This window comes from Ambystoma mexicanum, chromosome 6q (genome assembly GCF_040938575.1).
Source record: "Ambystoma mexicanum isolate Mex_15411 chromosome 6q, UKY_AmexF1_1, whole genome shotgun sequence".
Classification (NCBI taxonomy): Eukaryota; Metazoa; Chordata; class Amphibia; order Caudata; family Ambystomatidae; genus Ambystoma; species Ambystoma mexicanum.
The window spans coordinates 928,507,025-928,530,514 of NC_090937.1; the positions used below are offsets into that span (position 1 = coordinate 928,507,025).

General features: G+C 46.9%; 1 protein-coding gene across 3 annotated transcripts in view; it reads left to right on the forward strand.

Annotated features, from left to right (window-relative positions):
• Window positions 1–23,490, forward strand: part of WDR17 (WD repeat domain 17) — a 2,439,098-nt gene that overhangs the window by 1,187,013 nt on the left and 1,228,595 nt on the right. For all 3 annotated transcript variants that reach the window (XM_069631441.1, XM_069631439.1, XM_069631440.1), the window contains one exon: window positions 11,512–11,642. In XM_069631441.1, coding sequence (XP_069487542.1) covers window positions 11,512–11,642 — 131 coding nt within the window. The remainder of the gene's footprint in view (window positions 1–11,511; window positions 11,643–23,490) is intronic.

Genomic DNA, 23,490 nt, shown 5'->3' on the forward strand with positions numbered 1-23,490 from the left:
TTCCCTCCCTCACAGTATGCCATGAACCAACATGTATCACCCTTCACCATCAGTTTCGGTGCTCAGGTGAATTGTAGTGAGCAGTGCATCAGTATCATTACCCCTCTGTCTCTAGTGGAGTACGAGGTATAATATCTGTGACACCCCCACCGATTAGCAAACTGCTCCGCTTTATGCCCCATCATGTGTGTCTCTTGAAGGAATAGTACTTTAGCCCCTTTTCTTTTGGCATAGGCCACAATCTTACATGCTTTGATATGATTCCCCAACCCCCGGACATTCCAGACAACAAGGTAACATCAAGCTTCAATCCGGTGGTATGTGCCATACATACGCTTGTGAGACAATCGTGTATGCCCAAGTATACATGCTTCCCGTTTCCTTCATTTCAACCTTCACCCAGTACTGTTTTTTAGTAACATGAACATAACCCCCAACTAAACACCCCAGCAGTCCCACCCCCTCCCACAAAGCCCCCCAAATTCTGGACTTGAGTCCCCCCCCCCCACCCCCTTGTCAACTACTGGCACCTGCATGGAGTGCAGATTCCCCGCACAGAGTGGGTACCCAAAAGTACGTTAATTCAATAATAAGTAGTCTTGTTCTCTGAACTTAGTTGTTACCATTTACACGCAATTCAACAGTAGCTTTGCCAACAACATCACGTTGAGTTCTGCGCCGCTCACTTTCTTTCTTCAGGTGGGAACTCCCTCACGCCCAGCGGGGAGCGTAATATGAGCTTCGATGAAAGACACTGCCTCTTCAGGGACTGTGAAAAAGTAGGACTTATTGTTAAATTGGAGTTTAAGACACAACGGAAAAATCATGGCATACAGTGTATTTCTCTCACATAGCAACTTGTTAACACCCAAGAACATGCAGCATTCCTGCTGCACTGTGACAGTATTGTCTGAATATATGTGCACAGTATTTGAACCCTTTATAGCACTTTCTTGTCCCTCGTTGCCGGTAAAATTACGTTCCTGTCTCAATAGTTCATTATTCTTGCTATGATAGGGCTAAGGTAGCAGCCGGGTTTAGGCTTAGCCTGTGTGCGCGTTCAACTAAAAAGTGTGGTGACCACCCAGGGTCACCCAGTAGATCTCTTAGCAGGTCTTCAACCGCTTTCTCCACATTGCCCTTGAGCATGTCCTCTGCGACTCCAATAATGCATACATTATTCCTTCTAGAGCTTGATTCTAAATCTTCACATTTGGATTTAAACTGCTGCATGTTGATTCTAAATCTTCACATTTGGATTTAAACTGCTGCATGTCACGCATGAGTGTGGACACTGCTGCTTGTAGTGACTCCATGCTGTCTTCCACTCTTTTAATCCGTCCTTCTGCCTCTGTGATGCGCTCTGTTTCTCTCAAGCTGGGCCCATATAACCCATATAGTGGATAGATTAGTTGTGATTTTGTCCAATGTAGTATTGACCTTGTTGCATCATCTTGAGTATATGATGTAAATCTGGTAGGTCCCGCGGGGGCATCTTGTCCCTGCCGCCGGTGATTTTCAAATTCGGTGTGATGTAACAGTCCACAGCACCCCCCTTTTTTAGACCCAGCACACTTCGTCATCTCACCAAGTAATGGAATCAGTGTCACAGAAATTGCCCAGGGGGGTGAGCACAACTAGGGACCCACCTCCAAAGCACATACAGTGGTTAGCCGCACCAATCTTATGTAGCTATCACAGATATTGGCGCACCCAGTACTCATACCCACTGACTGCGTTGAATGGTCTCAACAGTCCTTGTAACCGCCGCCAATATACTTTTTAAAAGGTTCGGCATATCCACAGTAATCCCAGTCAGTCTACAGGTTGCATCATCATGCCCACCAAAATATTGTAAACACGTATCCTTTAAGAGCTACAGAACTCAATTATCCCACCAAGGCCAAAGACCTACAACTAGTGGTCACTCCGTCGCCCAATTTGTCTGCGCACCTCTGCCAGAGGTCTGCTATCTCACCTCGTCTCCTGCTATTTGATCTCCTTCACTGCGGCGTCTCCAGGCTCGAGTAGGTGGGTCAGAACCTGCCCCATCAGCCTGGCCTGTGTCACCGCCCCCTCCCTACTTCGCTGTCCTCACAGCACCACTCCGGCAGCGGCGCCAGATGTCAGTGAGCCGTGAGGAGGCACAAACCATCCGGTGACCGGCCACTACACCTCTGCTACACCTCTGTGGAAGCACAGCATTCACCACCGCCTCACACAGCCAGCTGCAGTCCCCCATTCTTCGGGACAGTGCCCGTCGCCACACCAAGCACCTTCACGGCGGCTTTCCTTCCTTCCTTCTACCGAACTAAGAGACACGCCGGTTTCTACAGAGCAAGAGCACGTCTTGAATCGCAATCTGAACAGCAGATGCACAGCAACTCCTGTAGCATGCGTGTGGACTCAGATCTCATCAAAGTGGCAATCAGACATAGATTAGTATACATCAAGCCACACTCTGTACTGAGCTCAGGAAAGGTCTGCCATCCTAGCTCGCCGCTCCACAGTGCCCCCATATTTATTCTTAAAGTTCCATGTCTTTCACACACATTCTTTACATCAGCTTTCTTCCTTGTTGAATTTCTTTCAGGTCGTTATTCAAAACTACTCAACATTCAACAATTCATACAGGCTCAACCGCCCCCTCACCATGCCCGGGAGCCCCTTTGCTAGGCAGAATCACTGGATTATGCATGCAACGGTTCTGCGAGTCTCCCGCCTGGCACGGTTCAACTTCTCCATGCAGCATCTCACATTTGTGCTGTGCTGGCGCTCGGCGGCTTTGCTTCTCCCACCGGCAGGCTGTCAGCGGGACGGGAACTTCCTTGTGGGTCCTTCGGCTCCCGTCTGCTTCGCTCCAGCAGATCAGCCTGGATCTTCACCTCGCACTGTATCCTCCTTCTGCTGCCTCAACTCTGCAGTCTCTAGCACTCCTGCAAACCTCTCGCCTTCGCACATGCCACCGATTGTGTCTCCGGCTCTCCCAGCTGGCTTCAGCCACTCTGATCTCTTCTTCGCAGGTGCTGGGGAATTTAAAGTCCCTGCCAGACTGATTGGTCTTCTGACAACTAGACAGTTCACTCTCTTTGCAAAAGCCCCTTTTCCATGTTGTTCGTGTTGTCCTCTTCCTCGTCCCAGTACCAAAGTGGTGTTTGGTACTCTTCTTCGTCCCAGTACCAAAATGGTGTGTGTCTGAGTAAACGTCAATGGGAATATAGGAACAGGATTGATAACACTCTATAAAGGCCTGGGGGAATATTTAACTCTGTATGAAAGGGAAATGGGGAATACCACGTCTCATCCAAAGGTGCCTCATTCCCACTCCCCAAGTCTCCTCCACCCAGGTGATCATCCCTCGCATATCCACCCCCAGGATCAGGATCCAAAAGCGATGGCATTTCCCTGCCCCCAAAGAGGAGGATATATTGGGGAAAGAGGTGAGGATGCCCTCAGATTCCTCACAACGCCAACACCCAGGAACGCCAACACCCAGGAAAAACCTCTACCTTTCAAAGTTCATGGGGTCACCTTGCCAGTTGATCTCCCCATAAAAAGAAACCAAGAAATAGCCCAATCGATAGGGAGAAACCCAGATGTTTTTTCCATGAAACCTAGACAAGTGAAGGGTATAGTCCACAAAATCCAGTCAGCATTAGGGACGATTATACATCTCAAACCCTACATGCTGCCTGAAGGGAGAAAACAAATTAATAAAGTAGAATTGATAAAGATGTTGGGTTTAGGGGTGATCGAGAGGCCCTACAGAGAGTTGTCATTGCCAATAGTCCATGTCCCTAAGCCATACAATACATGGATATTCCATATTGACTTCAGGCATCTCAATGAAATATCCAAATGTGATGCCTATCAGATGCCCAGTATAGATAAACTAGTGGAGATATTAGGGAAGGCAACATTTGTCTACACCCTGGAACGGACTAAAGGATACTGGCAGGTACTGATAGATGAATAATCTAAGGCAAAAATCTCCCTCTATACTCCTGAAGGCCTTTTTCAATTTACAGTACTATAATTTGACCTATACGAGGCTCCTACCACTTTCAACTGACTGATGGAATCGGTCCTCGCCCCATACCGAACATTTGCTGGAACGTACCTAGATGACATTGTTGTATAGAGCTCAACCTGGGGAGAAAATCTCAAACACATAACAGACATATGTGACCAACTGCAGAGATTTCATCTCACCCCCAATACAGCCAAGGGTCACCTGGCTCAACCATTCATCAAATACATGGGATTCCATGTCGGCAATGGTTAAGTATTGCCCCTATGATTCAAGGTGAAGGCAATCCAACAAGTACTGACAATTATCACTAAAACCACTGTCTGTGCCTTCTTTGGCCTAGTAGGGGGTACTACAGAAGATTAATTCAAATTTTTCAGAGAGAGACAGGCCCTTAACTAACAAAACTGGTCAACACTCACCCTAGCACCATCCGTTGGGACACCAGGGTCCATGAAGCCTTTCAGGACTTAAAGAAAACTCTTTGTGAAAGCCCTGTACTGGTCATCCCTGACTTACTTCAGCAAAGAATTAATCCTGCAGACAGATTATTAGCCTTGGGGCCATATTATTAGAAGTGCAGGAGGGAGAACCCATCATGTTTATTAACAGGAAACATTCTCCTCCAAGAGAAAAACTGCCCATGGTTGAGCTGGTGTGTCTAGTTGTAAAGTGACTTGTGTTTAGTTTAAGATACTACCTAACAGGACAGCAATTCAAACTGGTACCTGATCAGGCTCCATTAATCTTGATTGTGAGGAACAAGGACAACCAAACAAGAAAATGTAGACTCTTCACCATTGTATACTCAGATAGCTAGTGCTAATGTGGTCAAGGAGGACATGGGAGAAAAAGTGGAGGTGTGTGACAAGGTCCGTAGTCCGACCTTGTCAAGATGATGGGGACCTTTTGCAGTCTGGGGTGTGAGTCCTACCACAGGGTAAACCAGTGCTATTCTTACGCAAGGGTGGGGATCGAGCAGTTCGATCCTGTCCCTTCCCTTAGTGCCTGTCTTGGTATTGTCAGTACCATGCCCAGCTCTTACATTATTGCAGCCAGTGAGAAATGAGAGCCATCCAATCAGCTATCAGAGGGTCTGGTCTGTTCATCCACCAGGGACGCTGCTCACCAGCTGCAGTACGCACCACGCTCTGACAGATGCAACAGAGTGTTACAAATTGCCAAATGGAGCAAAAGACTTTGTACCTATTTTTTCAGAACTAACATGAACTGTTACACTATCCAATGTGGGCCCTCATCATTTTAGCATGGCGGCCCCACGCGGAAGAAAGGAATATGGCTTAGCCCCCCCATTTCTAAACTGTTATCAATATAAAACCTCCTTGGTGGAGAAGTACAAGCTAGATTGGTCAGGTAAGGGCAGGAGGAGGAGGAGGAGGTAGTGGACCAAGATACTAGCAGGTGGAAGGACGGTAGACTGGAGCGTGGAAGCATTTCAGAGAATGGTTGATGTATTGCTTGGAGAGAGCAAGTGGTACTGTAGTGTGAGTGCAAGGTGGGTGAGCGAGAGTGTTAATGGGAGATTAAAGAGTAAGTGGTACGTAATTTGGAGAGTGATGGGATGGTGACAAATTAGAAAGTGGGATGGGGTAGTAGTGTGGAGGCGGGAGAATCATTTTGGAGTAGAAAGGGAAGGGTAATAGTGGAGTCAAGAGGGGATAGTATTAGCTGACAGGAGAAGTGTGAGAGCAAAGTAGAGAAGAGTGAAGGGCAGTAGGAGAGAGTAATATCGGATGGTGGGGATAGATTGTAGAGGGAGGGAGACATCAGAGGGTCAAAATGAGGCAGTACAAGAAGAGACTGTGGGTGGAATTGGAAGGTGGAGAGTGGCATGGGGAGGGTATAATAGTAGCCAGAAGTAGGTCGAGGAGCATCTGGGCATAAGAGGAAGAAGATCAAGTAAAGCTTGAATGTTTGAAGGCACATCCCTACAACATCTTTAGAACTAACATTGGCATAGAGTAGTGCTAGTGTAGGAATTAGATAAGACAAATGTCATTAGTCTCTTACTTCTAGAAAAGTTGAACCTTAGACAGCAGGGTTTAATAGGCTTTAGAGACTAAACTGGGGCATAAGGTGGAAAATACATTGTTTAGACAAGAGTGAGGAGCAGACCTTAGAGCCCTGCAAAATTGTAATACAAACCCTTGTACCTTCTTCCGTGGCATGAAGTTTTGCACCACTTCAGGCCCTCTGTGTTGCCTCTTGACCTGATAGAAGCGCATGACGTTAGTGCATGATGTTTTATTACAAAAGGTGCAAGAAAAGTTCTTAAGGGTCCTGATAGTGGTGTGAAATACCAAATCTGTCATTAATAGCAAGTGTGATAGTTTGGGTATTTAACACTGATTATATTGATTCCTGATAATGACCCTTAATTGAAACACATGACTTTAGCTTTTGTAATGACACGTTACTTTAGGGCCAGGACACTCTAATGGGAACCACCATATTTGTAAATGTATTGGTACTGCATATATTCTCATGTGATTCCGACACATTTTCAAGATCATATAATGGTTGCAGATTTACATTACCTTGGGAAGTAGCAGTGACGGTTGCTAGTGTTGCTACATTGCATGGGGCATATCCCTTCATTTTTACAGTATGTTATTGCAATAAGTACACTTAAGCACGCCTACCATATCAGAGTGCTTTACACTCATAGGGGGAAGAATACAGTGAGGGAAGCAAAGAAAAGTGGAGCAGGGAGCTAACAGGGGAGTCAGTGTGGACAGTTGGTAGCAAGGGACCTACAAGCAGCCTGGGGTGGCGACAGTGCAGAGCAGATCACTGAGCCTCAGTTAGTGTGGGTAGTGCAGGTTGTGTGGACCTAGGTGTTAGGGAAGAGCCATTTCTTGAAGAGGAAGGTCTTGAGCTCTTTACTGAACTCTAGAAGTGATGGACCAAGTCTGATGTTGACAGGGAGGAGATTGACAGGGAGGAGGTTCCAGAGTCTTGGAGCGTGGTTAGAGAAGCCTTGTCATCTGGTTCTTTTCTTCCTTTACCGTCAGAGTTCAAATCCACGCATTTCCCTACGTCTGGTGGATCGCAGGCCTCTGGAGATGCTGAATTTCTCAGCGAGGTAGCATGGAGATTTCATGGGAGAGCCTTGTAGATGATGCAACAGGATTTGAAGATGCTACAGGCTTGCAGCGGGATCCAGTACAGTGCGATGAGGGTCAAGGTGATGTGGTCCTATTTGCAGAGTCCTTTCATAAGTCTTGCTGCAGCATGCATGACACATCTCAGGGGTGCCAGGGTAGTCGCCGGAAGGCCTTCCAAAAGGGCATTGCCACCATCTAGGTGGCAGAGGAGCAAGTATTGGACATCAGATCTGAAGTTGTTTTCTGGGATGAAGGGCTTGATTTTCTGCAAGAGAGAAAGTTGGTACCAAGCTGTTTGTGTCTTCCTTGCTATGTGCTGTTTGAACGTGAGGTGTCTGTCAATTTTGAACCCAAGGTACTTGCCAGTGGACCAGTTCAAGAGGATCACCTGGATGAGGGGTCTTTAGGTAGAGGAAGTGGGACACCGAAGGGTGAGACGCGATACCCCCTTCCTGTAACACCTTTTCCCCATCCTACCAGGTAGGATACCTAGAAGCTCAACCCCCGTCCTTTCCCGACAAAAACACTTTCTCGCAGACAGTTCATCATGAGCGACAACGGGCGAACACCAGCGCTGTATACCGAACATGACCCAACAGCCTGGTCAGGCAAGGTCAGGCAATTACTAATCATTACACACACCTGACCCCCATCACACTTCCCCACACGGATAAAAGGCGGAGCATGAAAGGACACTCTGAGCGAGGAAAAGCACACAAGGAAGCAGCAGTTCCAAGATGGCGATTTAACACAAGGAGAAAGGCGGCGAGACCAGCGACAGTTGCAAGGAGGGACGTGCCCTTGACCTCTAGAAACCTTTACTTTCACGAGCCTTGGAAAGTGAGAAGCCTAAGACCGGGAATTGACACTGATCTATCCGACACTGTGCATCAAAGGTATCCGGTGCGCTTCCCGTGTTGATAACCCAGGCCGGGAGGAGCGATTGCCGCCGAGGTACTGACCTTGGCTCCTGCAAGAAAGCCGCAGCAGTAGAAGCAGCACAGCCAGTGAGTCGGAGAAACCGGTATGAAATCAGCTTGTGTTTGAACCAAGGTTGCAAGCAGCAACATTGTATGAATAAATCCACAAAGGACAGTGTTCGGAGCGCATGTGATAAGAGGCGCAAACAAGTGGAAACTAAAGAGTGCATGTACTTTGAAAAAGCCATATAAGATACCGGGTACAGAGTGGTCCGCCGCCACGTGGGTGCTCATTTGAAGGTCTCTGTAAGGTATACAACTGAAGGGCAACTGCATTGTAAAAAAGGGAACTTTGTATTGAAGTGCTCCTGCATCGGGTAGAGCCAAACCCTGTGCACATTTGAAAGTCTTTGATAAGTATAAAGTGAACTGCAGTTGGTCCAAGCCCGGCTGAGGAAGACTAATTGAATGTGGAGAAGGGATCTGAGCCCGGCTGAGTGGGATCTGGGGTGAACCATGAGTTACCCGAGAAGGAATACTTTCCTCAAGAAGTATAAAGTGAACTGAAATTTGTATGAGCCCGGCTGAGAGAGACTAATTGAATGTGAAGAAGGAATCTGAGCCCGGCTGAGGGGAATCAGGGGTGAACCGTGAGTCACCCGAGAAGGAATACTTTTGAAATCTTAAAATAAAGGGATCTGAGCACGGCTGAGGGGGATCCAGGGAGAGACACCCAAATCATATAATTATAAGGAGAAAATAACTTTCTATTTTTTGTTTTGTACATCCGGCCCTGCTTTGATGGAAGAGACTTGAGCACAGAAGGCTCTGATGCAGGAATGGGAACTGTATCCTTGTGTTAAGGAAGCCACAGTGTCTGCTTGGCTCGAGTGAACCGCCTTGCTCCGTGCTGAAAACGTGGGGAAGGGAGACCAACGGCTCGAACATCCTGACTTATCATTTTGTGCACACTTCTTTCTTTTTCATGAACATTCCCCAACACTATTTGTAAATTAGCAGTAAGGATTGGCAATAGGTTTTTTAGCATAGGCCCTTTTTAATTTGACACGGCTCCACTTGGACTGCATTCTTTATTATTTGATGGTTGTAGCTTGCTTGCATCTTAGATTTAGGTTTAGATAGGCGTTTATCACACCCCTTTGAAAGTTCAATAAACACCCTTGAACTGTGGTCACTTGTGTCTGCCTTACTTCGATACCATGCCTTACCTCACAGTTGTGAAGCCTGAATCCATCAATGTTTGTAGCAGAGAACCAGGTCTGGAAATGCGGGTGTTCAGTGTTGTTCGTAAGCAGTAGGAATTCAGTCTTGAAGGGTGTGGGCTTCAGGTAAGCAATGGACATCTAGGACTGGATCAATGTGAGGCAGTCCTTGAACCAGTGGATGTCTGTGATGGAGGATATCTTGAGGTAGATATTCATGTCATCTGCTTATTGATGGATGTGGATGTTGTGTGGAGCGATAAGGGCCCCAAGCGGTTCTATGTAAAGATTGAAGATCACGGAAGACAGGATGGATCCCTGCAGGACTCCATAGTTGATGGGTAGAGTTGGTGATCTGGAAGAATCCATTTGTACGAGCTATTGGTGATTAGCAAAGTAGGATTTGTACCAGCTGAGGCCGATCTCGCTGATCCCCATGCAGCAATGTAGATTGTTGGTGAGTGTATGGAGCTGAATGCTGCTGAGAGGTCAAGGAGAACTAGGAGGCAAGGGTGGCCATCATCAAGGATTTTAAGGGCATTGTCGATCACCTTTTAGGTAGCCGTGTATGTGCTGCATCTGAAGCCAGATTGGTAGGACTGAATGAGGTTATTGGCTTTGATGTGTTGTTGGAGTTGCGTGGCTACTGCTTTCTCAAGGATCTTATCTATGAAGGGAAGTTGAGTGATGGGGCAGGAGTGGAATTGGCTTCTCCATCCAATAAACGTCGCAGAACACAGCGGAGTACACAACAAAGTATTAGGAGGGAATTTGTTCTTCCCCACACTGCACGTATTCCATTGTATATGCTCACTGCTATGGCGTTGCCTTCGATATGTGCCTAATTTGAAATAAAGTAAGGCACATTTTATTGATATTACTGCTAAAAGAGAAACACATTCAAAATGCAACCACAAAGCACTTTCAGAACCTTTTTGCACTATTTGCAGCATGATCTCAAACGCCGAAGACTATCACCTTCCGGACTGAAGTGCATCACCGAAGTCCAGCACTAACACAATGCTTAATACACATTTATGAACATAACGCCCAATTCTACACCAACATCAGAATCAGGCCCCAGGTGTAATTAATTAGAAGAGTTCTAGTGTTTGCATTTTTTTGATATGTTACTTCAGATTCTTTTTTTTTTTTGTAAAGCACACTGTAGCCCTCAGGCATTGAGGCGCTGTGAGAAGGCTTAGTGAGGCTTGATTCAGGGATACAAGAATGCAGCCCCAGCAGAGACTTGAAAACAGAGATTAGTTACGGTTAACAAAGGACATTTTCATGACAGTTAGGCAAGGAAGCAGTACATTGTCATTCTGTATTATACTCCACATTTTGTAAATAACGGAAAAGGTGCTGATGCTGCAGCCTTTTGAGAGTGTAAGAAAATGGTCAGTAGTGATGGTGCCTCTGTATCCTTTATTCGCAGCAGCATATGTCTTTAGGAAATGCCAACATAGACCGCAAGATTAGCTTGCAATAAATATAGCAACAGTAGTTTTGATCAGTCACTCTCAACTGGTCTCTGCCATAATCATGCATGTGTTTAACGCCGCTCTCGAACTTTGTTCTCGCCACCAGCCAATCCATATTGATAATGCGCATTTCCAAGCCTTAAACCAAGGTCCATTCATGGATCTTACATTTGGCCTAAATTTGCAGTAATTCACATTTACTTCTTTTTTTGCATAAAAAACATTCATTATTTTTTGGATCACACCTTCCAATATTTATAAATAAATGTGCAGGTAATTAATTACACTTGAGATGATTTGCATATTTTTGCTTATCTTGAAAACCCAACTTTACTTTACAATTTGGTAGAACAAGAAGTTCAGCCCTAATACCAGTGATCTTGAAAGAATCTCTTCTGCAAATCAATGGATTCAGCTCGGAGGGTTTAGGCAGAGATTATATTGGGTTGCACACAGGCAGCATTTAACTTCACTGTACAAGTCATGTGGTTTATTGCAGACCCGGAATATATAAATCTGGCTGTGCACACACATGGCCAGACTACCATACATGTATATATTGCCCTGTACACTCCTCTTCTTCTGATAGATGTCTTTAGCATCGAAGTGTCGTGTTGAAATGGATTGTTTCATCAGGCTAAAATAGGCCCAATACAGAACTTCTCATGGCCTTTCATTTACAGAAGTGTGGTATTTTTTTGCAATTTTCCTTTTTTTAATTTATAGATCGTGCCATGGAACCTGGTGCTCCACCCCTTCTTTGTGGCAAAGTATCACGCGACATTAAGCAGGAAGTAGATAAACTGACTTGTAATCACAGAGGGAAGAAATTGAGGTGGTTTTCAGAATGCCTGTCTGTAAGTATACAGTTATTCTACTAGTGTATTCCATGCTAGCACAATGTTTTGTATTTGTGAGCACATTTGGCAGGTTTCACAACTCAACGCTCAAAATGTTACAACATAAATACATGGGGCAACACAGATATCATGTTAAAAGATTCAAAAGAGGCTGTCAGAGACACAGAGCAATGATAATGAGCACGTATTTAGTTGTGCAGTGCTCCTGTATGCAGTGGTATTTCCACACTTTCCACACTACTATCTATTATTGTATGTGTTTTTGTCTGGGATCCTCCAGTGTAGATGAATCGCAAACTTTGTGCTTCACATTTCCTTTAGTTATTTCATATCATTACTTAACGTTTCATTTACTTATTTTATTATATTGTTGTAGCATATACTTCTTTGCTTTTATCCCTATTTCCTGTGAATGTTTCTGTAAGCCATAACTCTTTTTGTTTCTTACACAGTGTTATATGATAGCATTAGCAATTGAACTGTACAGAAGGCCATACTTATTTACATTTAACTCATTCATCTTTGTTCAAAACATTTATGCGTGTGTCTGTGTTCTAGAAAGTAAATACTTGCAAACACTGTAGGTATCCGTTAATAAGATCTCCATCTCAATGTTTATGTATTGTATGCCAACCACCAGTATATGTGAATTTATTGTTTATATAGCATTAAGCACCCGTTAGGAGACAGGCTGGGCTGGTGATGGTCCACTAGCCTGAGCCAGGGTGGGCCCAAGTAAAGCGAGGGCCCCTTCAAAGGCTTAGGGCTTTTACCGGCCAAGTCCACGCCGATGTTGGGTGCTTCATGCTATTAGCACCCTGGTGCCCCCTTTGGAGTGCTAACAGTGCTCTCTTTGGAGGGAATCAGATGAACAATTACAGCACAAGCCTACTTCTCTTTGAAAAACACAAACTAAATGGCTGCCACGCAACACTAGAAAAGGACACACGTCCCTTTTCTATGTTGCTGGCAGCCATCGCGCTGGAGAAGAGTGGACGGCAAGGGACTAGAGCAGATGTCAGCAGGTAAATAGAGGAAAGAGAGTTGTGGTATTCACCATGGGTGGGAAGAGGAAAAAGGGAGAGGTAGCGGGGATAGGGCCCAGAAACAAATGGCACCAACCAAGAATTGTTGCAGAGATCTGTATAGGAATGCGGATGTATAGTGTTGGTGCAAGCCCACAGTCCTAATTTACATATTGTTTTTTGCTCAAGTGAAGCCCATTCTAGATCCCAATTTTACACACATTTGTGTAAAGGACTGAGGAGTGCACTCCTGTAGTGCGGCGTGGTGCAATACGTAGGGGGCAGTCAGTCCCAAAGCTTGACTCAGCCTCAGGTGCCCCTTTCAAATAATAAGCAACCATCAATGAACTTCCAGGTTATGTTTATTTTCTTTGTCGGCATGGATTCGAAGAAAGGCACTGGGGCCTCTGCCCCCCACCCCCTCCATCTCATGGGTATCTGCCACTCGTGGCCAAGAGAGCAGATGGAAGCATGGACAGGAGGAAGTACAGCAGGAGGACAAGAGCCTGCAAGGGAGGAAGGATGACAAAGAAAAGGGGGAAGGTAGGGAAAAACAATGCAGATGAAATGGGAATGCCAGATGAAGTGCAGGAGGTGAGACTGCTCCCCTCGGACTGCCATTTAAAGCCGCTCGTAGCATTACACAATTTAACTACTTAAATTGCTTTTACTGTGTTATTAAAGATTGTTGACCACATTTTATTAATTGTATTACTTGGTTGCTGTGTCCGGCGACAGCTTTGCTGTAATGTATCCCTCCTGAAGAGCTCTGCTTCCTTCAGCGGGAGTCCTCTTTCTTGCTCTTATAGGCGTTAGACACGCCTTGTTGTTGATTCCCTCTGGCATTAATGTGCCGGAGAGAAGGCCTGAGGAGCGGACGAGCACAGCGGGCGCGCCGCATGCACGCTGAAGGCCCGCTTAAGGCAAGCCCGTCTATGCCCGTCCATGCACTGGCCGGGCCATGGGCATCTGCATCAGATGGGACTTGTTTGGCTCCCCTGCCATTAAGTATATCACTGACACATCTTCTTGGTCTGGCCCCAGCAACTACTATTTTCCCACCTAACTTTGACAGAACATATGCTCCTGGTGCAACTTTGATAGAAAATAGAAAAGTCAAATTGCATGATGAATAGTTTTCTGCTTAATGCCCACTACTTGGTGGCGCATGCCCAAAATTGAAAGATCTTGTTGAATATCATTGCCCGGATTTTGTATTTGTTTCGGAAACCTGGTTTGGCCTTCACTCTGAGCCTGTAGTGATTCAAACCCTTCCTCCTAACTATGAGATGGTGCACTACAACTGCAGCTCGCCACGCCCAGGTGGTGGGGTAGCTGTAATTTTGAAGTCTGTTTATAAAGTTGGTTCTATTCAACTTAACCATTCACTGAATATGGATGGGATTCCTATTTGCATCCCACTCTCTGCTACCAGCACTCTATTGGCTCTCTTGATATATCGCCTTCCCGGCTATGGCCGTGAGTTTTGTAATGAATTTCCCGCTCTTGTGGCCGCGCTACGTCAGAAATATTTTAACCTGATCATTGTGGGTGATTTCAATCTTCCAATAAACAAATACAACTGCCATCTGGCGAGTCAATTCCTGTCCATTATGTCGGACCTGGGCTTCTCCCAGCTGATTACGTATCCCATGCATCAGTTGGGGGAACACCCTTGATTTTATTTTTGCGCCCCCTGCTGTTCTGTCTGTTTTCCCTGCGTTTCCTATCATTTGGTCTGATCACATGGTGATCCCTTTTCTACAGCAGCAGTGGTTTCTCTTTCTCCCTGATCTCGGCAGATTGTCTTGAAGCGTTGCTGGCATTCTGTCTCTACTCAGAACTTTAGTTCTTTGATCTTGAAGTTCTGTACTATTGCCCCCCACTGCACATTGGCGACAGTCCCTCAAACATTTAAGTCGGTGGCGGATACTCTTGCACCTTGTAAGTGCTGCCTTCTGAAGTCTCATCGCTCTGAGCCTTGGTTCACAGCGAAGCTCTATACTCTTAAATTGCACCGCCAACAGGTAGAAAGAAAATGGAGAATGGCTTACTTGCCATCTGACAGAGCTCTTTATGGTCTTCCTACTGCAAAATACCATGAAGCAATTCTGGCAGCCAAACAAATCTTTTTTAGCACTAAGATTGAACATATCATTAACCGGCCTAAAGCTCTATTTGCGGCCGTTCAATCTTTAACTGTGCAAGTCAAATCTCAGTCCACTACTTCTTCACAGGAATTCTGTGACTCTCTTTCATCTTTCTTTGATGATAAGATCACTATGATTCGTAAGGCCATCGACCTGACTTGTCCTCAGGTGGTGCAGATGGGACCATTGCTTGGCTCACCCACCCCTCTGGACACAGCAGTTGGTCTCTGGTCTTCCTTTCAAGTCTTCTCTGACAAGAAGGTTTTGGCGGCTACGAATAGTCGAAAGTCAGCATCGCCTAGCGATCCTATTCCACTTTCTATTTTGAAAATTATCCCTGATGACATTGCTCCGTGGCTAACCAGAGCTGTTGATTACTCCCTTTCGTCAGGGATGATTCCTGACAATCCTAAGCACACTCTTGTAATTCCGTGGCTGAAGAAGCCTGGCCTGGAACTGCTAGTTTTGTCCAATTTTCGCCCTATTTCTCTGCTCCCTTTTCTGATGAAACTGCTGGAGTCTTTGTTCTCTCCACTCCTTATTCCTTTTTTGGAATCATCTGGCTTTTTTGATCCTTTTCAATCTGTCTATCGCCCCGGTCTAGGTACTGAATCTGTGTTGGTATCAGTTGTTGATGATCTGTCACGTCTGGTAGACCAGGGCAGGGTAGGGGCCCTGATTCTGTTAGATCTGTTGGCGGCGTTTGACACCGTTGAACATCCTACCCTGATTACCCATCTCTCCTCTGCCAGCCTTTCTGGTCAAGTTTTGGCCTGGTTCTCCTCTTTTTTGGCGGGCACTCACAATCTGTCTCTTTACCTCCTTTTCACTTCCCTTCTATCCCATTGCTGTGTGGAGCCCTGTAGGGCTCTTCGCTGTCCCCTACTCTGTGCAATATGTATATTCAACCTCTTCTCGCCATAATCCATGCATTTGGTTTCCTTTGCTACTCGTATGCCGACGATATGCCAAATATTGTGCGTCTTGATTTAACTCATCCTGAGACGGCTGGTCCTCTGAGGAGTTGTTTAAAGGCAGTTGGCGATTGGATGGCTTTGAATTGGCTTAAATTGAACGGGGGAAAAAATGAATGCTGGTGGTTGGCACTGCAAACCCCTCCCTGTTCTGGACCCCTGAGTTCTGGCCCGTTAGCCTTGGTCCTTTTCCATCTCCCCATTCATCTGTGAAACACCTAGGTGTAAAGATTCCGGTCTCACTATCTATGGCCAAACAGGTCTCTTCCTCCTGCCAGAAGGCGCATTTTAAACTACAAACCCCACGGAAAGGCCTTCCTTGTATTCCATCGAAATTCCATGCTCCGGTGATATCCTTGGTAATTAGTAACACTGATTACTGTAACGCTTTGTACTTGGCTTTTACGCGGCACCTGCTCCCTCGTCTGCAGTGGTTGCAGAATATGGCAGCTTGAGCTGTTCTCCATCCCCCTTTCGGCACCCATATGACGCCCTTTCTGCGCCAGCTTCACTGGCTTCCAGTTGAACAGCTCATTAGATTTAAGTCGCTGTGTCTGGTCCACAAAGCCAGAATACCTTCAAAGAAAGTTTTGCCCCTACAAACCCGGCAGGTCTATTTGCTCCCAATCTTTGAAAGCTGTTCAGCCCCCTAGGGTCAGACTCTCATGGGTCGGAGGCCGAGCCTTCTCTGTGGCTGGACTCTCTTCCTTTCTGTCTGCATGACACTGAGGCCTACCTTCCCTTTCGGCATTTCCTTAAAACCTTCTTCTTTTAGTAGTTTGTCTTCCTTGGCAGGCTCCCACCTCTACAGTTGTAGCGCGATGGTCATTTGGGCGAGCGATGCGCTTTACAAGTATTGATAAGTTAAGATAAGTTAGGGAAAGACAATGAAGATGAAATGGGAATGCCAGATAACAGGAGTGAGAAGGGAGAATGGAGAATGGAGAAGTGAGAATGGCAACCAGAGGACAAAAGGCAGAACAGGAGGTAAAAGGAGCAAGAGAGCAGGAGGGAGCGACTCAGAATTGGGTCTAGATAGGAGAACAAAGAGCAGATTTGAAACAAGGTTGCAAGAAAAGGGAAGGGGATACACAATGAGACTGGACAGAATGGATATGTCTGGGTCTGCTGACTTAGCCTCATCTGTTCAGAAGAACATACATTGTTATACTTGTCGCTCCAGTTATAATTATCTATGTTCTTCTGAAGGACGAGGCTAAGAAATGACAGGAGGAAGAGACAAGATAGGAGTTATAGACAGGATGGTAGGGTGGTACATCGATGGAAGGGAGGGATATAATGGAGGGACTGTTAGAATAGGCAGGGACAAACTATGAGGGTCAAACTAATTAGACAGACTAGAAGAGAGAGAGACATAATATGTGGTGAGGGAGAGGCAGGCAGACACACTTTGCAAGGGAGAGACAGGCAAGTAGGGGGAACCCATTAGGACATAATAAGAGGGAGACAGAGAACAGGTAGGAGAGACAGAATAAGAGAGAATGCGAGGGAGAGACAGTTGGGGGAGAGACAAAATGTGAGGGAACAGTTTAGGACAGAATAAATAGGAGACACATAACAGCAGGGAAAGACAGACTAGAATGGGTAGACAACTAGGAGGTAGAGACAGACTAGGCAGGAGAGACAGAATAGGGGCAGGGAGAAACCGAATACGAGATACGAGATGGGAGAATGCAAGGGACAGACTCAGGCACAATTAGAGGGATACACAAACAGGAGGGAAAGAGAGACTAGGAGAGAAACAGACTAGAAGGAAGAGACAGATCAGGCAGGAGAGACAGAATGCAAAGGACAGACTAGGTCAGAATAAGAGGGAGGCACACAACACGAGGAGAAAGGACAGAATAAGAGGGAGAGACAGACTAGGAGGGAGTTACAGAATGGTACAGAATAGGCAGAATAGACTGAATAGGTGGGAGAAAGAGAATGTGCGGTATAGACTAGAACATAATAAGGCAGAAAAAGACATAATTCGAGAGAGAGAGACAGACTAGGAGAGAGGTTCCGAATAGGACAGAAAAGGAGGGCTTGACAGACTAGGAAGGAGAGACAGAATGCAAGGGAGACACAGGGGCAGAATTAAAGGGAGACACAAAACAGGAGGGAGAGATAGACCCAGACAGACTTTTTTAAAATGTATTTTATTGTTTGCTTTTTAGTGGCTTATACAATAAGAAATACTGTTTCAAAGCACCTACATGGCACAGAGGGAACAGGAGTGGGAAACACATTAAAATACATTAAAAACACAATATATAAGAGTAGTGGGGGAAGAGGAAAACAGGATGAACCTACTATGCCTTTTGAGTATTCAGAACGTGCAAGTGCATCAAGGAAGAAGGCAGGGGTCAGTGCTGTGGAGTCTGAGCTCACGGGTGAGCCACAGATGAAGTGCTAGGAATATTGTGTGTTACGCGGCCAGGAGCCGCGCGGTGTGTATGTGCGACCCACCAGAGCGGAGGGTGTAAGTGCAAGTGCAGATAGACAGGAGCTGAGCCAACTGGGTGCGGGAGGTCAGGGTCCAGAGGATGCATAAGGGCCCAGGACACCAATTGCAGCAACTGTGGGATTAGCTGGGGAGAGACGAAGGGAAGGAGGAGGTAAAGAGGAGAGTCTTAAGGAGTTTCTGGAATTTAAGAAGATCCTGTTCAAGGTGCAGGGGTAAGGGGAGGTTGTTCCATAGGAGGTAGCCAGTTTATGAAAGCCAACGGCCACCTGCCATCTGTTTAGCAAAACGCTTTACACACAGAGAGTTAGAGCCAGAGGAGCGTAGTGGTCTAGAGGGAGAGTAAGTAGTCAGGTAAAGTTGAAGATGATGCAGAGGGTTTTGAATTTAATCCGTGCAACAATTGGGAGCCAGTGAAGACCTTTTAGTGCAGAAGATATGCGGTCCCTGGACCTAAGGCCAAAGAGAAGTCTTGCTGCCCTATTCTGGATTAGCTGGAGGGGTCGCAGAGTGGAAGATGGTCGATTCAGAAAGAGGCTATTGCAATAGTGAAGCCTAGAGAGAGCCAGGGCTTGAGTCACATCAAACCTCTGGGGGAAAGTGAGAAAAGGGAGAATTCCTTGGAGAAGGAAGAGCTGATAGTGGGACTTCTTGGCAATGTCCTGAGTGTGAGGGAGGATGGAGAGCGAGGAGTCGAAGATGACTCTAAGGTTTCTGGCTTCAGGAGAGGGCGCCAGGGGAGACCCCAAAGAGGAAGGCCTGAGTTAAGCAAAGAAGGACGGAGCAGGGGGCCCGATGGGAAGGATCTCAGTTTTACAGGCTTTGAGGCAGAGAACATTGGCGGTGCACCAGGACTAGATGGCAGATAAGAAGTCAGGGATGTTGGAGGGTGAAAGAGGGTCGGCAGGAAGTTTGAGAAAGAGCTCAGTGTCATCTGCGTAACACTGGCAGTTTGAAGAGAAGGAGGAGATGAGGCATGCAAGCAGAGCAAGGTAGATGTTAAAGAGCCAGGGGGAGATGATCGAACACTGGGGGACACCACAGGTGGAGAGGGAAGCAGGAGAGGAGAAAGTGCTGAGGAGGACTTGGGAAGAGCTGTCAGTAAGGAAGGAGGTCAGCCAGTCCAGTGCCTGTTCTTAGATATGAAGGGTATCGTGGAACCTTTGTATGAGGATAGAATGGTTGACTGTGTCAAAGGCAGAGGAGAGATTAAGAAGGATAAGGACAGCTGGGGAGTTGGATGCTCGGAATCCAGATTGATGGTTGTGGAGACCCCCAGCAAGTTCAGTGTGTGAGTTGAGTTGGCGCAAAACCAACTTCTCCAGCAGTTTCCCCAGGAAGGGGGTGATGGAAATAGGGCGGTAGTTGGCAGGGCAGGTAGGCTCTGATGAAGGTTTTTTCAGGAATGGGCGCACAATGGAGTGCTTAAGGGAGGAGGGTAAAGATCCTGTGACGAAAGAGTGATTGCAGAAATCAACAAGAGCAGGGGCAAGAGAGCCAATGTTATCCTTGATGGTCCTGGATGAGCAGGGGGGAAACCTGCTTAGAAGAGTCCTTCATGGAGCGGACAACTCTGGTAACTTCTTCAGGTGTGACAAGGGTGAAGGAGGAGAAGGACGGAGGAGGGAGGGTGGGATCGAGGTAAGCGGGTGTGGGATGGCTTGTGAGGGAGAGTATCAAGGGAGGTAAGGATGTCCTGGGTTTTGGAGGCAAAGTGTGAGGCCAGTGCATTGCAGTGAGCCTAGGAGGGAGAAGGGGAGGAGGAGACTGAGGAGGGGTTGGCTAGTTCCTTGCAGATCTTGAAAAGTTCAGCCGTGGTATTGGGTGCACCAGAAACCCGTGCCTGAAAGTAGGTTTCAGGCAGATCCTCATGACAGGGTCAAGAATGTCAAGAGTATTGGTGATGGAAAGGTGGAGGTTGCTGAGGGCAGAGTCAGAGGTCGAGTCAGATGTTGGGGGTCAGCGGGGATGAAGGTTGAAGCGAAAGCAGCCACAGACACTCGTTTAATTGAGCGGATGTTAGCAAACAAGGTTGGTGGGTCTTTTGGGTTGGTGGTCAGGTGGCCAAGGGAACTCAAGTGGGAGGAGAGGAGAAAATGGTCAGACTAGGAGAGAGAGGTGACTAGTGGAGGGAGAGAGAGAGGTCAGAGTGTATAAGGACATCCAAAGTGTGACAAGCTCGGGGGGCTGGCCCAGAGGGGAGAATGGAGAGGGAAAGCAAGGTGCAGAGGTCAATGAAGATAATGGATACAGAGCCTGGGGAGTCCAGTTGGATGTTGAAGTCACACAGTAGGAGGAGGTTGGATGTGGATGAAAGTAATGAAGAGCAAAGGTCGGCCCATTCAGAGAGGAACATGGAGGAGGCGCCTGGAGGTCGGTAAACGGTGGCAGTAGTCAGGGTGGAGATTGGAGAGATGACCAACTTGCAAACCAGACTTTCAATGGAAGAGTAGAGCTGGGTAGGAGGAGGTTGGATGTGGATGACAGTAAGGAAGAACAGAAGTCGGCCCATTCAGAGAGGACAAGGGAAGTGGCGCCTGGAGGCTGGTAAATGGTGGCAATGTTCAGGGTGGAAATGGGAGAGATGACCAACTTGCAAACCAGACTTTCAATGGAAGAGTAGAGCTGGGTAGGAGGAGGTTGGATGTGGATGAAAGTAAGGAAGAACAGAAGTCGACCCATTCAAAGAGGAACAGGGAGGTGGCGTCTGGAGGCTGGTAAATGGTGGCAATGGTCAGGGTGGAGATGGGAGAGATGACCAACTGGCAAATCAGACTTTCAATGGAAGAGTAGAGCTTGGTAGGTAGGATGGAAGCAGGAACCCACTCAGGGAAGATTAAGGCAACCCCGCTGCCAGTGCGGTGAGGTTGAGGCTTAGAGATGATCTTGAAGCCATCAGAGAGGAGGGAGTCAAAAGCTGTAACTGAGCTGGCATTGAACCATGTCTCGGTAAAGGTGAGAACGTCGAGGTCAATGTCGTCAAGAAGGAGACAGATTTCAGCGGATTGTTTGTGGCTGAGTGGGCGTTAAGAGTTGCCAGGTGAAGGAGGTGTGTGCCTTTGAAGTTTTTCTGAGGTGGTGTACAGGGTCGTGGTACATCAGTCAGAGGAGGGGGAGAGAGAATAGAAGGTGGAGATGCAGGAGAAGGAAGGAAGGAAGTTAATGAGAGAAGGCAGGATCTGATCAAAAAGCAGGTTGGGTTGTGGACCCTGAACTGGGATTGTGCCAGTGTGATAGACATTAACGAAGCAGCGAGAGGATGAGAAGCTGGCCAAGAGGACTTCCTACAGAGAGATACAGGAGGTTCAAAGATGGGATTCAAACACACCTAAATCCGATTTTAAAATATGGAGACATTATAGGAGGGAGAGACAGAATGAGAAGGATACACTAGGACAGAATACAAGGGTAACAGAACAGGAGGGAGAGACAGGCTGGAAGGGAAAGTGAGAATATTAGGCAGAGACAGATTGCAAGGGACAGAATGAAAGGGGGACACAGAATAAGAAGGATAGACAGAATATGAGGAAAAGACAGATCAGGAAAACAAAGGAAGGAGAGCTAAAATAGAGTGGAATAAGTTGGGCCAGGCAGAATCAGGGGAAGAGACTAAATAGGAGGGGGAAATGGAGCACAAGTTTGGGGGGAAAGAGACCGCCAGAATGGAAACAGAGGGAATACAGAATGAGAGGGGCAGACTAAGGGTGAGAGAGGGAGACGGGGCAAGAGAGATAACTGAAAAGAGAGAAGCGAAAGAACAAAGAAGATTGAGAGCAATGAGAGGGATTTGGAAAGATCAGAAAGGCTGTGGAACAGGAGAAGAAGAGAGAACAGAAGACATAGGGAGAACAGAAAATAAACTAAGAGGCAGAATTAAATGGGACAAGAGAAAGAATGAGTGGGAGAGAAGAAACATCTTATGACAGAGAGGCAAAAGACATAGGGCCTCATTATAAGTTTGCCAGTCTGGAAAAAAGGGTGCTGGTAAGTTCACCAGCACCCTTGTTTCCAGACTGGCAAAATACAAGTCTGCCTGCCGGAGCCTGCGCTGTCGCCTCAGTAGGCGGACTTGTTAACGATGCCGTGCTCCAGTGTCCCCACTCCCATAGAGTCCATTGCGACGCATGTCTAGCTGGCGTTTGTGGCCCCGTGTGCGTTTGTTCGCTTCCTGATTCTTGTCACGCTCAAAAATACGTACACATAGCGGTCTAGTCTTTCACCCGCTTGAGTGCACTTAGCGTTACTTAGCCACACCCACCCATTGCTCTGTGCGTTGCAACCGTTCCTCGGTCAGCTGTGCTTCGTTCTGGCTGCCGCAGTTTGCTATATGCTGTTTTCCGCTCCTCCGAGCATTTTGCCTTGCTTTCTTTCTTCCTTTTGCTGCTAATTTTTCCTGTGTTCTTGCCCCGTATTGTCTGCACTTATGGGGTCCTTACTCCTTTCCTCTCTGTTTCCTCCTCTTTCACTTTGACCAGTGTGCTTCTTTCTGCTCATTGCCGTTACTCTTGCTTTGGAGTTTCCATTCCCACCAGTTCCTGTGTGTTGTGTTCTACACTGATATTCCTCTTTCACTACGAGCCCAGTTGCCATCAGGAGACCTGCCGGATCCTCACAAACAGTGTTTTTTTTTTGGCGTATATTAGGTTTTTCTTCCCCTTTCTGTCCCTCCGGGGAGGGGGTCAGGGCTAGGGCGTGTTATCCGCTCTCACTGTGGCTTCCTCTTGTGGGGGATGCAATCAGCAAAGGACTACAGAGCTCATTGAAGCCTCAGCCCAGTGGAGGAAGACTCATACACCCCAGGTGAGGAGGTGGAGGAGGGAAGAGGGGATACTAATACCTTATCACTGAAGGTGGCTGACAGTTTGCAATGCCCCAGGATGGCTACTCCGGAGCAAGTTCAGGAGTTAATAGCCGCGGTACAGAATCTATCCCTCGAGATGCAGAACATGAAAGCAGAGACTAATCTTCTCAAACAGATGGTGGCTGCGCGTGAGCCGCCCTCAACGGATTTGCCTCCAATGTCTCTGTCTTCAGGGAAGTACGACGGGTCTCCCAAGACCTTAAAGGAATTCCTGGATGCTTGCCGGGTGTATTTTACATTCAGAACCTGCACTTATTCATCCGACCATGCTAAAGTCGGTTTCCTAATATCAAACATGACAGGGAACGCCCTTGCTTGGGCCACCCCTCTCGTAACAGGAGCTGATCCAGTGCTCCAGAATTTTGATG